The 11,823-nt window shown below is 44.1% G+C and overlaps 5 protein-coding genes across 5 annotated transcripts; 4 read left to right on the top strand and 1 right to left on the bottom strand.

Annotated features, from left to right (window-relative positions):
- The first annotated feature begins 11 nt into the window (after positions 1-11).
- V2V93DRAFT_28453 (VTC domain-containing protein) lies at positions 12-2,618 on the top strand. The gene is made up of 2 exons (XM_066907201.1): positions 12-152; positions 208-2,618. Exons 1-2 carry the CDS (start codon positions 115-117, stop codon positions 2,354-2,356), a joined length of 2,187 nt encoding a protein of 728 aa, XP_066768823.1. The 5' UTR covers positions 12-114; the 3' UTR covers positions 2,357-2,618.
- A 932-nt stretch (positions 2,619-3,550) lies between these two features.
- On the top strand, positions 3,551-5,069 carry V2V93DRAFT_377751 (concanavalin A-like lectin/glucanase domain-containing protein; the record flags this gene model as incomplete). Its single annotated transcript, XM_066911926.1, has 2 exons — positions 3,551-3,953; positions 4,027-5,069. The coding sequence occupies 2 exons, from the start codon at positions 3,551-3,553 to the stop codon at positions 5,067-5,069; spliced, it is 1,446 nt and encodes a 481-aa protein (XP_066768822.1).
- Positions 5,070-5,811: 742 nt separating this feature from the next.
- V2V93DRAFT_316268 (concanavalin A-like lectin/glucanase domain-containing protein) lies at positions 5,812-6,405 on the top strand (the record flags this gene model as incomplete). Its single annotated transcript, XM_066907240.1, has 2 exons — positions 5,812-6,019; positions 6,071-6,405. Coding segments are annotated over 2 exons (543 nt in total), but the record flags the coding sequence as incomplete, so codon positions are not given.
- A 574-nt stretch (positions 6,406-6,979) lies between these two features.
- On the top strand, positions 6,980-8,775 carry V2V93DRAFT_363215 (Nuf2 family-domain-containing protein). The gene is made up of 3 exons (XM_066908549.1): positions 6,980-7,184; positions 7,244-8,250; positions 8,313-8,775. Exons 1-3 carry the CDS (start codon positions 7,088-7,090, stop codon positions 8,625-8,627), a joined length of 1,419 nt encoding a protein of 472 aa, XP_066768820.1. The 5' UTR covers positions 6,980-7,087; the 3' UTR covers positions 8,628-8,775.
- V2V93DRAFT_363214 (uncharacterized protein) lies at positions 8,682-9,511 on the bottom strand. The gene has a single exon (XM_066908548.1). The coding sequence runs from the start codon at positions 9,417-9,419 to the stop codon at positions 8,790-8,792; it is 630 nt and encodes a 209-aa protein (XP_066768819.1). The 5' UTR covers positions 9,420-9,511; the 3' UTR covers positions 8,682-8,789.
- Between the last annotated feature and the right edge of the window lie 2,312 nt (positions 9,512-11,823).

The raw sequence follows: 11,823 nt of genomic DNA, 5'->3' as shown, positions 1-11,823 counted from the left end.
TTCATTGCAAACAGTTCTTGCTTTTTTCTCTAATATATTGCTGCTGTTGAGAACATACATTCTTATCCTATTGGCCTCTAAACTAACCTCGATCAGTCGAGAAAGGGTTGCATCATGCGGTTCGGACAACAGCTTAAGGATTCGCTTATTCGGTAAATCTTGAAATTTTCATTTATTTTCTGACTTGTACTAATACTTGGTTTCTAGCGACTACTACTACTACTACATCGACTACCAGGGACTCAAAGACCTGCTCGATTCCCGTGGTGATGATAACCAATGGTCAGAGGACTCTGAAGAGGCGTTTGTGAAGGCGCTCGAGGAAGAACTTGAAAAAGTGTATGATTTTCAGAAGCTACGCACCTATTCCATCAACCAGCGTGTCAAAGAGATGGACAAAAAGGTGCAGGATGCCATCCGTTCAATTGATACGTCGTCTCCCCTCTCTGAGCAGGCTTTTGAAGACCTTGAGTACGATCTCGAGGACATATTATCGGATGTGCACGATTTGGCCAAGTTCACTCAATTAAATTACACTGGATTCCAGAAGATCATCAAAAAGCACGATAAGGTGACGCACTGGATTCTTCGGCCAATTTTTGCGGCCCGATTGAACGCGAAGCCGTTCTTCAAGGATGACTATGATCTACTTGTCGTCAAGCTGTCAAAGCTTTACGATCTTGTGCGAACTCGTGGTAACCCTGTCAAAGGAGACTCGTCAGCGGGAGGTGGTCAACAGAATTTCGTGCGCCAGACCACAAAGTACTGGGTGCACCCGGACAACATCACCGAGCTCAAGCTGCTTATTCTCAAGCATTTACCGGTTTTGGTATTTAATGCCTCGAAAGAATTTGAAAAAGAGGACTCTGCTATCTCGTCGATCTACTACGACAATCCGAATCTTGAACTTTATCGTGGCCGCCTAGAGAAATCAGAAGGTGCCGAGGCAGTTCGTCTTCGTTGGTATGGTGGCATGGCTACAGATACTGTTTTTGTGGAGCGAAAGACTCACAGAGAGGACTGGACTGGCGAGAAGTCGGTGAAGGCGCGATTCTCTTTGAAGGAAAAGAACGTGAATGCATTTTTGCGTGGTGAGTTCACTGTTGATCAAGCTTTCAAAAAGATGCGTGAAGATGGCAAGAAATCGCCAAAGGAGATTGAAGATCTGGAGCAGCTTGCTCGTGAAGTGCAGTACTCTGTATTGACCCGAAAACTGCAACCTGTTGTTCGCTCGTTTTACAACCGCACTGCGTTCCAGTTGCCAGGTGATGCTCGTGTTCGAATCTCGCTTGATACTGAACTTACTATGGTTCGCGAGGAGGACTTTGACGGACGCAAACGCGCCGGACACAACTGGCGACGGATGGATATTGGAGTTGATTGGCCGTTCAATCAATTGCCCGATAAGGATGTAGAGAGGTTCCCGTATGCTGTTTTGGAGGTCAAGTTGCAGACACAGATGGGACAGGAGCCTCCACAGTGGGTTCGTGATTTGGTTGCATCACATCTGGTTGAGGCTGTGCCCAAATTCTCAAAGTTTATTCATGGCACAGCTACGCTATTGCCGGACAAAGTGAAGCTGATTCCGTACTGGTTTCCGCAAATGGACGTCGATATTCGAAAGCCAGTGTCGCACCAGTTTGGTCTTGAGCGGTCAAACAACTTGTCGATGTTTTCGAACTCTGACGATATCTTAAGCTCTAATTCCGGTGAGATGATGGACGAGGAAGAAGCGGTTGCACATAGTGGCGCAAGCCAAACTCATAACGGATCAAATTCTGAGTACGTCACCGATGACGAAGATGCAGAAGGTGAACATATTCCGCTATTGGGACTGTCTCGTGATCGTAGCCGATCGAGGTCGCGACGTACGGCGCAATTTCACAATTTCAACGAGACGGTGAAGCAGATTGGAAGTGTGGTTCGTTCGTGGACTGAGTCTGTTCTGTTTGAGTCTGAGCATACTGCGACGGGGACGTCGACAGTTGCGCCTATTGAGGAACGAGTGTTTCATGCTCCTCCTGGCAAATTGATTCATGTGCCAGTACGAATTGAGCCCAAAGTTTATTTTGCCAACGAGCGTACATTTTTAAACTGGCTTGAAGTGGGTATCTATATGTCGGCTCTATCAGGCAGTCTACGAGCGTTTGGAAACGAGCAAGCAGAACTTGCGAGTTTCCTGTTTATGGCAACTGCAGTTATCATGATTTTGTACAGTTTGGGATTATATCTATGGCGAGTGCGGGCTATTAGATTGCGTCGGGCGATTCGATATGACGATCAGATCGGAACTGGATTAGTGTGTGGAGCATTTGTATTGTCCGTGCTGGCAAATTACCTTATTCAGGTGTGGTGATTTGTGGATGTATTATAAATTTGAGATGAGATTGCTGCATTTTCCTGTGCTTATTCTTGCGCGGTAATAAATAGACTCTGTATTTCTTTTTACCTGGTGCCTGGTGGAGACTTCACTGCGCAGTAGTATACCGGTAGATGAATCTGTTAGGTCACATGACTCGAACTGTGAGGAAAATCGTAACTTGATTACGCGTACCTGTAGATGTATTGTGCAAAGATATATGCCACATAAAAAAAAAGAAGAGAGATATTCTATGTATGTTGGGGTATATTATACATCTTAACGGAGCAAAGGTAGTCGAGTTCTATTTTGGTAAAGCCCAAACGAGTGGATGCTGCCGAAGCTAGTCGGGCCGACTGCCGACTGCCGACTACCAAAAATACGACCTTATAATACAATCTCTGTCAGGGTATGGAATCCACGAGAAAAGAGAAGAATACGAGTAAAGCCGGATATCCGAGAAGACTTTCATATCATAAACTTGCTCCGCCTCAAAATATTAGATACATTCTTTACCTGAAATGACGCGTGTTCGCCGGTGGAAACGGGCCTGTCAGAGATATGCCCCCTTGCTTCCTCTTCCTGCTGCGGTATTTTTAGGCCCAATGCAGCAACTGAGCTGTATTTGCTCATACCGAACAAGAGACTTTGGCTGCTTTGGGCGTCAAAGAGTCAATTCTGTGAGTATTCTTAGTATTGTGGGCAGATCGCTGGGCAGTGAAGAAGTGGCTGGCTCTGAGTCGAGGGCTGGCTGACGAACCCACAACCGGCCGCTCACATTTTCTAACTCTTTTTTTTGCTATATTTCGTACTATCTTGTTTGCATCTTTTTGTTCTGTATTCCGATATATTACCATAGCATTACATTCCGGTAAATCATACAATCATACACATCACAGCCTGTTCTATTATTGCAAGCGAGACACTGCCCCTGAGCCGCAGTCGCTTTGACTCAATTAAATACTCACCGCACACGTCACCCTCGCACCGCGTGAGACCCAGCTCTGTCTCTATTTTCGGATTCTGTGCACCATACACTAACCTATTCGAGACTAGTTAGTGCGGCTCATGGGTTGAGCTCCCATGTTGCTCCGTGGCTGGGTCCTTCCCCTGGCCACTCCTCGCCTATTTAGACCCGGCGGCCCCCTCCTACTACTTCTCCTTCTCATTCCGTTCTCTCACTCATCTATAATGATTTTCTCAAGACCGAATTCGTTCTTCTCTGTTGCCCTGGCTCTCTCCGCAGCGGCCTCCGTCGCTGCAGACTGCAATCCCCTGACTTCTACCTCTTGCAGTCCTGATCCAGGCCTCGGCGGTTCCTTCTCTGCAGACTTCACAGAGGGAGCAAGTGATCGCATATCTGCTACCTACGGCAAATCCCTCATCTCCTATGACTCCACCAATGGTATGTCCATGGCCATAAAGGCGGCTGGCGACTCGCCGACCGTCGCAGCCGACTTTTACGTCTTTTACGGCTCACTCGAGATCGTTGCTCAGGCTGCCCCTGGAGCCGGAATCGTTTCCTCGGTTATCCTTATCAGTGACGACGGTGACGAACTTGATATTGAGTGGGTAGGGAGCGAAGTCGATAGTGGTACGCATGTCCTCTCTGTTTTTTGTCTATTATTTGTTGATTTGAAAACTGACTAAATATTTTTGTTTCTTAGTGCAAAGTAACTACTTCTCCAAGGGCGACACGAGCACGTATGACCGTGGCCAATATCACACCGCATCCGGCGCCGTCTCGAGTTTCCATACTTACGCTCTTAACTGGACTGAGACCGCAACCACCTGGTCCGTTGACGGTGTCGTCGTGCGCACTCTTACTCCGGCCTCATCAGAAGGCTATCCTCAGACTCCCATGAAACCTAAGATGGGATCCTGGATTGGCGGATCATCTGACAATGCTGAGGGAACTATTATTTGGGCTGGCGGTTTGGCTGATATGTCGCAGGCGCCATTCAACTTTTACGTCAAGAGCTTGAAAGTTCAAGACTACTCTTCTGGTTCAGAGTATATCTACACTGACCAGACTGGTGACTCGGACTCGATCTCGGTTGTTTCTGGCTCAACTGCTGATGTTGTTACTACTTCTGCGGTTGCTTCCAGCGAGGTGTCTACTTCCACTTCCGCTTCCTCTTCTTCCAGCTCCAGCTCCAGCTCCAGCTCCTCTATCTTGACGTCCAGTTCTAGCACAGTAGCGCTGACCTCTTCTGAGGCGTCTACTTCGGAAACCCCAAGCTCCAGCGCAAGCTCGAGCACCGTTAAGCCTATTACTTACAAGTCCAGCACCGTCGTGGCCTCTTCGTCGTCCTCGTCCTCGCCAGTTTCTTCGTCAGTCAAACCCTCGACTACGGACAAGACATCTAGCTCGGCTATTCTCCCCAGTAACACTACCTCTTCCTCGGACTACATCCCCGTGACTGCCAACCGCACCTTGTCCTCAGCATCTTCTACAGTCGTCGCCACTTCCCCGGTCTCGACTTTCTCGACCATCACGTCCACCACCTGGACGTCTTTTACCAATTCCTCCACATTTACCACTGCAACTGCGACCGCTTCAAACTCCTCCACTTCTTCCGCCATTTCTACTACTAGTTCCACAAGCATTCCCTCCGTCACCACCAACGCTGCTGGCTCTTGGAACTCGAACATCAAGGTTACCGGCTGCGTCGCTGGTCTTGTCGGAGCATTATTCTTGGGAATGTAATAATGAAGAGTAGAGATTGTATTAAGAGTGTGCTTTCCAGATTGTTTAATTTTTTATTTTTGGTATTTGGGTATTTATAAATGGTTTAGAGCTGGGCCTTTGAGTGTAAATATAGCAGAAGTTATCTGCTTCATTTTTTTTTGGGAAAATCTTTGTGTGGGGTATATAGTCGGAGGTTAATAAAAGACAAAATAATGCATATAATCTAATAACTATCAAATCGATCCAACTGTGCGCGCCCTATATTTTCTAATATTGAACACCATCATTGGCTGTTGTATTTTCCTGTTCATGATGAATAATATTAGATTTCATTTTTATTGTAAAATTTATTTACTATTATTTATGAAATAAAGTTGAATACGCATGTGCTTAAATTTATCTGATGCTGATCTTCATCAATGAGCCGCATCATCATCTGCTTGATCGCCATGTGGTTATCATTTTTATATTTTTATCACCCAGAATCATCTAAATAGGCAGCAATGTGATATTCGAGCACGAGGCGCATATTCTAATCGGATGAAATGAAAATATAAGTCGTGCCAGTCGTATAAATCCAATCCCTCTGTATCTGTTTCAGTCCTGCACCATGTATCTCATATTCAACTTTTTCTTACTTGTCGCGATTCTCTCAATATTTGTTGATGCTGTTCCTCCTTCACTTAATGGATTTTTCTATTATGACTATGGATCAGGATTGGCGTCGTCACGGATATCGCCCTTATATCAACCAGATCATATCTCGTACTCTTCCTCGGGAATGAAAATTTCAATCACTGGTATGGACGACGCGCCTACCTTAGGATCTGATTTCTCAATATTCTACGGCTCAGTTCAAGTACTTGTACAAGCTGCTCCTGGAAGGGGTATCGTCAGTGCCGTAGTGCTGCTATCGGATGACGGTGACGAGATTGATTTGGAATGGATAGGGGGGGATCCTAGTCACGGTAAGTGCAATACTTTTTCAAATCCACCTGCAGAGTTCTAACAATACACAGTGCAGAGTAATTACTTTTCGCGCGGAGACACAAGTACATGGGACCGCGGCCAAATCCATAGCGCCAATGCGGTCACTACTTCATTTCACACGTACACTATCGACTGGAAATCATCTCAGATCACATGGTCAGTAGATGGCTCAGTCGTCCGTACTCTCTCCGCCGAAAAAGCCCAGGGCTTTCCGTCTTCCCCTTCACAGTTAAAAGTAGGATCTTGGGTCGCTGGAAATCCTTCAAATCCCGAGGGCACAATCGGCTGGGCTGGCGGTCTCGCAGATATGAGTCAGGCGCCTTTTGATTTTTTCGTTAAGGGTATATATGTGCAAGACTATTCCACTGGAACTGCAAAACTATTTGTCAGAGATAGCGACGCATATGAAATCCTGATGCGACGAGACAACGACACCACGTCCATCACAACAGCTAACCCCGCAGTCAGTCCGGTAGGTCCAGTGCAAAACGTGACACTACCGCCGGTGACTGTAAACACAACTGCGACTGCACCTGCACCGGCAGTCGCAACTACAAGTGTCGCTATTCGCGGTGTCCGGACTCATTTTTGTATTGTTGCTGCCGCGGTGCTCATGGGTATCATGTGTGTGATGTGATGTGATGTAAGATTATTGATGATGAGATGGCATTATATGACTGTAAGATAGGTAAGAGCATAAGATAGCGGGAGATCAGTCTCTTAATATTATATTCCAGATATGCCAGTTATTGTGAGTTATTTGAGCTGTTTGAGCAATAATGTTATCAAAAATCAACAATGCACATTCATTAAAGGATCGCTGACACATATCTATATGCGGCGCAAATGGTTGTCATGGCAACTCAGACCTACGTAATTAGAGTTTGCTCACATTCAAAATGAAAACAAAACCTAGCTGCCATCTCTTGCTCTTCCAACGGGACACATTATCTTCCACCCGGTGCCCATCTCCGATAATTTCTCAACTGCTATTCAAATTTTTGCTGCGTGCGCTCAAAATATAGCCATTACTGCCTGTTGATACTATGGCTTTCAGTGCACGAAAATCGACTGCCGCGTTTAGCGCGCGCAAGTCCTCGATAAATAAACAAAGCGGATTCGGGTCTTCCACTGGCCGCTCTCGTACGCTCCTAGACAACTTGCTTTTGACTATTGACAATATCTAACTAATTGAAATCAAGAGCCATCATTTCAAGGCGATATTTTCCCGCTCCTCGATTTTGCGGAAATTGCGATTTGTCTTCGCGGTTGCGACTTCATCGTCGCCGAGGACATGCTTCAAAAGCCAACAGCTATTTTCGTGCAGCAACTCTACGAGCAGATAATTGCATCATTTCTAGGCGTCACGTATGAGAACCAAGTCCCCATTCTTGAAGCCTGTTGTGAAGGTCGTGAGACTTTTGACTCAGCTCGAGCTGCGAGAAGTATATTTGCTCTTGTACGTGCGTCATCCAAATTGATGCAAATTTGTGGCGTGGATGACTTTTCTATGGCAGACTTTATGAAGCCTGAGGCACAGCGTATTAGAAGACTGTTATCTGCTGTCGTTAATTTTGCGAGATTTCGCGAGGAACATATGGGTGTTTGCGAAGATCTCATTCAACGTAGCGAGGAAACTTCGCTTGCCACGGAGCGTGGATACCAAGAAGTTATATCATACAACGAGCGTCTTCAGGAACTGAAACTGCAAAAAGAAATGGATGCGCCAATGATTAAAGAAGCGCAAGAACATAACCGACAAGTCGAAGCTGAACTGCGTAAGTTGAAAAAGATTCAGGACCAATATCATACCGAACACGAGGCATATAAGAGAGACAAGAGCCGTCTTGTTGGAAAATTGGAGGACCAGAACTTTTTGACCACGCAGATTCGAAAGGAATGTGAAAAACTGAGACCATATGTTCTCGACGCGCCTAGTACATTACGGAGAATCAACGAAGAAATGAGCGAGAGCGTTCAATCGGGAAAGTCCGCAATTGAGAGATTAGAGAGACGTTTACGCGCATTGGAAGTTTCGATTGAGTCATTCAAGAATATTGAGCAGGATATTGCTGGAAGCTTGAAGATCATGGAGGAAACTGAGAACGAAATGTCCAAGCAAGATGAAGCCAGTAGACAGTTGGCGAGGTTAATGGAATTGCACGATCAGCGACAAATTGAAGTTCATGAAGTGGAGAGAAAGTCTACCGTAAGTGCTTTTCTTTTTTTTTTTTTGATTCTGTATGCGACTGGACTAACATGACGTTTTAGCAACTCAAACGACAACTGGCAAATGCTGAAGAGCGAATCCAGAGACTGCAGGAGCAGCGGCTGCAGAAACGGGAAAGTGTCCAAAAACGTACCCAAGAACTGAAAGAGGCCTACGCAACATTAGTGGCTGAGCGTAGTGTTGTGACCCAAGAGATGGAAAAGAAGAAGTCGGTTATTGCTGGTGTCGAGAAGAAGCAAACGGAATTGAGGGAACAGCTGGAAAACGACGTGCGTGCTGCGACTAACGAATTATTAAAGTTAGAGAAGCAAGTTGAACTTTACATTGGGGAAATGGAACAGGGAATTGGCAAGTGATTAATTCAGAGTGCAGATGGCGCGTTTTTGAAGCTTTTGATTTGTTAAGTTCTGGTTGGAATTATGTGTATTTATAGGGTGGTGATAATCTATTTAGCAAAATGCGAATGTGTAATCTGTGTGTCACAGTAGAATTAGCCGACTAGCGTAAATTTATCTGTATTATTCAGTTGTCTGTCGAGAGACAAATATGCGTATGAGATCAGGAACAGACATGGTTTTAGTGGTAATACTTTGCTCTTGCACATTTTGGTCAAGGTTTCCTGCTGTCGTCGGTAAAGTAGTGTCTGACCTGCACACTTCTTCTCGTTCCAGTAGCACGATTTTTCGTCGGACTGGCTGCTGATCGTTCGAGCTTGTTTCGGGATCAAGCACCAGGAAATTCGTCAAGTAGCAAAGCGTATCAAATAATGCCTTACAGCAAGCAATCTCCGGATCATCAGAAGATACATGAGCGCCTATCAGATTAACAATCACGAGATCTGTATCGGTAGGTTGTATACGACCAGATATTACGGCTGCGCGAAATGACAAGATGGATGGGGTAGCATAGCATTTTGCTTGACGAAGCCGGGAGAGCGTTCGTAGCGAAAGATCTTGGTACGTAAATGCTGACAGTATATCAGAGTCAGGCGTATTTGAGACGCTGTTAAGTCCGACAATGATAAACACGGGATTTCTATCTGGTGCCGGATCTTGTGAAAGTGGTTTGGGAATAAATTTGACCAGCGCAGAGATAAGCGCTTGCTTTGTGAAATTTGTTGAGGAACTAGAAATTGTAATTAAGTCCATATAATTATTGGGAACTTATGCATGATGGTAATTGATTTGCAGATGCTTGTCGATAGCGATGTGTAATTGAAAGTGAGAGAATACTGTTTGATTTCGAAAGCGAAGGACAATGATTTTTACGACGCGCCGCGTAAAATGCCCTAATAAATTGGAATCATTGAAAATTCACCGATTAAGCTGAGCCAAAAAAAAAAACTCTTTAATTGGAGGTCAAATTCGATTCAGTTCAATTCATTTTTTATTGCCTATAATACTTGTTTATAAATTATCACGATTTATGTTTAACTTTCGTCATTTATGATTGAATTGAACTTGAATATTAGAAAAATATTAATGCATGATTGAATCTAGTAAACCCTTGAATAGAAGTCTGCTCGGAAGTTGAAATTTTGTTCTCATCCCCCAAAATGACACATCTGATTTAATACTTTCTCTGCCTTACAATTTCAATCGACGAATCTTGCACTATTGCAGCCATAGAGACCCGCACAGACTTTAGAATGTTTCTAATCTCGATTTCAAGCCATGCTATCAATGGCTTTAAATTGGTGTGTTTTCTCTTTAACACAACTAAAAATGCGTAATATGCCAAACTGATATAGAGAATTAGAACATCATTATATCTCTAGATCTTGGGGGAATACGTACTAATCGAGCTCGGCAGCTGAGACTTCACTGTTATAAGTTCGAGTTAGGCGTAGCAGAGCACCGATGATTTGCAAAACGACGTCTAAAAAAAAAAAATTTAGCAGCTTGCAACTGACCCTTGGTATATATTTAACCTAACGTTTTAAGCCATTCAGCGAAATTGGCTGCAAATTCCCCGATTTCCGCTTTCGCGATCTAGCAACACCGCACTGCCTGCGCAAGCTTCGAACATATTGCGTGTATCGCATAGCAACATCTAAAAACGTGCGAAACAGATTAATTCGAATTGTGCGATACGAGTTTAGCTGACGATTCCCGTATATCTTAGGAAAGAGGACTGGTATAACTCTGCGTCATATATCAGACTTAGCACCATTGAATAAACCCAGTAATGTCAAACTTACTTTAACATTTTGACAAGAAAATATCGATGAGGATGCCTAGCCGACTCAATAGTCATTACCGAAGCAATATCTATAGCACTGTTAGCAAGGGAATAATAGAAAGGCTAGCATTTTTATTGCTCATACTATGACCAACTCGCTTGAACAAATCTCTCTTCACTTCCAACGTATTAACATCAATGGTAAATCCACAAAAGGGAAACTCGGCAGATCCTTCCAGTTTTGGTGCAAACCCGCCGTCATCTAATTTCAAGTCAAAATTGACCAGAGACTTACTGGCGTTGATTTCTACTCCATACTGAGGTTGACCTTTGTACATTAAATCAAAAAATTTCTTTGCCTTTCCAACGTCAGAAGTTACATATAGGAAATCATCCGTCAGACGCATAAGTAGTCCATCATTTTCACTCGTAAACGATAGCACGTCTCGTTCCATACTGGCATATAAAAGATTGCATAAAAATGTAGATATCGCAGACCCTTGCGGAATTCCTCTTTTCTGCTTATAAAACTGACCACCAATCTGTTTATCAAGTTAGCAAGGATTGCATATAGATTACCAAAATTAGCTACCTTTACTATATGGCCCGCAATATGCTCAATCAGCAAATTCAGTAAAGTAATTTTGTCATGTTTATCAAACCTGACTCCATCAACAAACACCGCTTTATTCATAGATCGCTCCTTTTTTTGCATCAATGCAGCAAAACCAGATCGAGGGCCGCCTTCTTCGTCATCGTATCCATTTAGGGCTGTCACTGCAGATAGCAATTCTTTGAGATATTCATCGTCTTGAACACCACTAGGCATATCGTCAATTGATCCTGGATACGCTATCTGATGAAACTGACGAACTGGAACACCATTTTGCAGTAAGACTTTTGAATATCGTCTTGTTCGATACTCGCTTAGTTTGAGAAAGCGTTTGGCAACACGATATGCAGCTGCCGGGGGGATTGAGTCAAAACAGGCTTGTACATCAACCTTGACAAAATAAAACTGTTTTTTGGCTAAAGATCTTGGAAGCGAATTTCGGAATGAGAGCAGTCTGGCTTCAGCGTCATTTACAGAAAAAATAGTAGCACCGAGAGCTTTCTTATTCATAGAAAATTCACATTTCAAAGCAAGTAATATAGGCCTGATTATCTGGTTTATACTCTGTCCAGCTGCAGAGTGTGTCGCTTTCTTCAAAGCACCCTATACACGTCAATAATCTGGGATATAATTCAAATTACTCATAGAAATACGCACCTTTGCCGCAGTTTTCGAGCTGAGACGCATGATGAGTCTCAAACCGGTTTCTTTTGGCATTAGTCGCACCGTACCGATTCCTAAAGTTCGTCTGCTGTCTC

This window comes from Kockiozyma suomiensis, assembly GCF_038497685.1.
Source record: "Kockiozyma suomiensis strain NRRL Y-17356 unplaced genomic scaffold V2V93scaffold_1, whole genome shotgun sequence".
Lineage (NCBI taxonomy): Eukaryota > Fungi > Ascomycota > Lipomycetes > Lipomycetales > Lipomycetaceae > Kockiozyma > Kockiozyma suomiensis.
The sequence above is the reverse complement of the archived record's forward strand: the minus strand, read 5'-3'. Positions and strand labels throughout refer to the sequence as shown.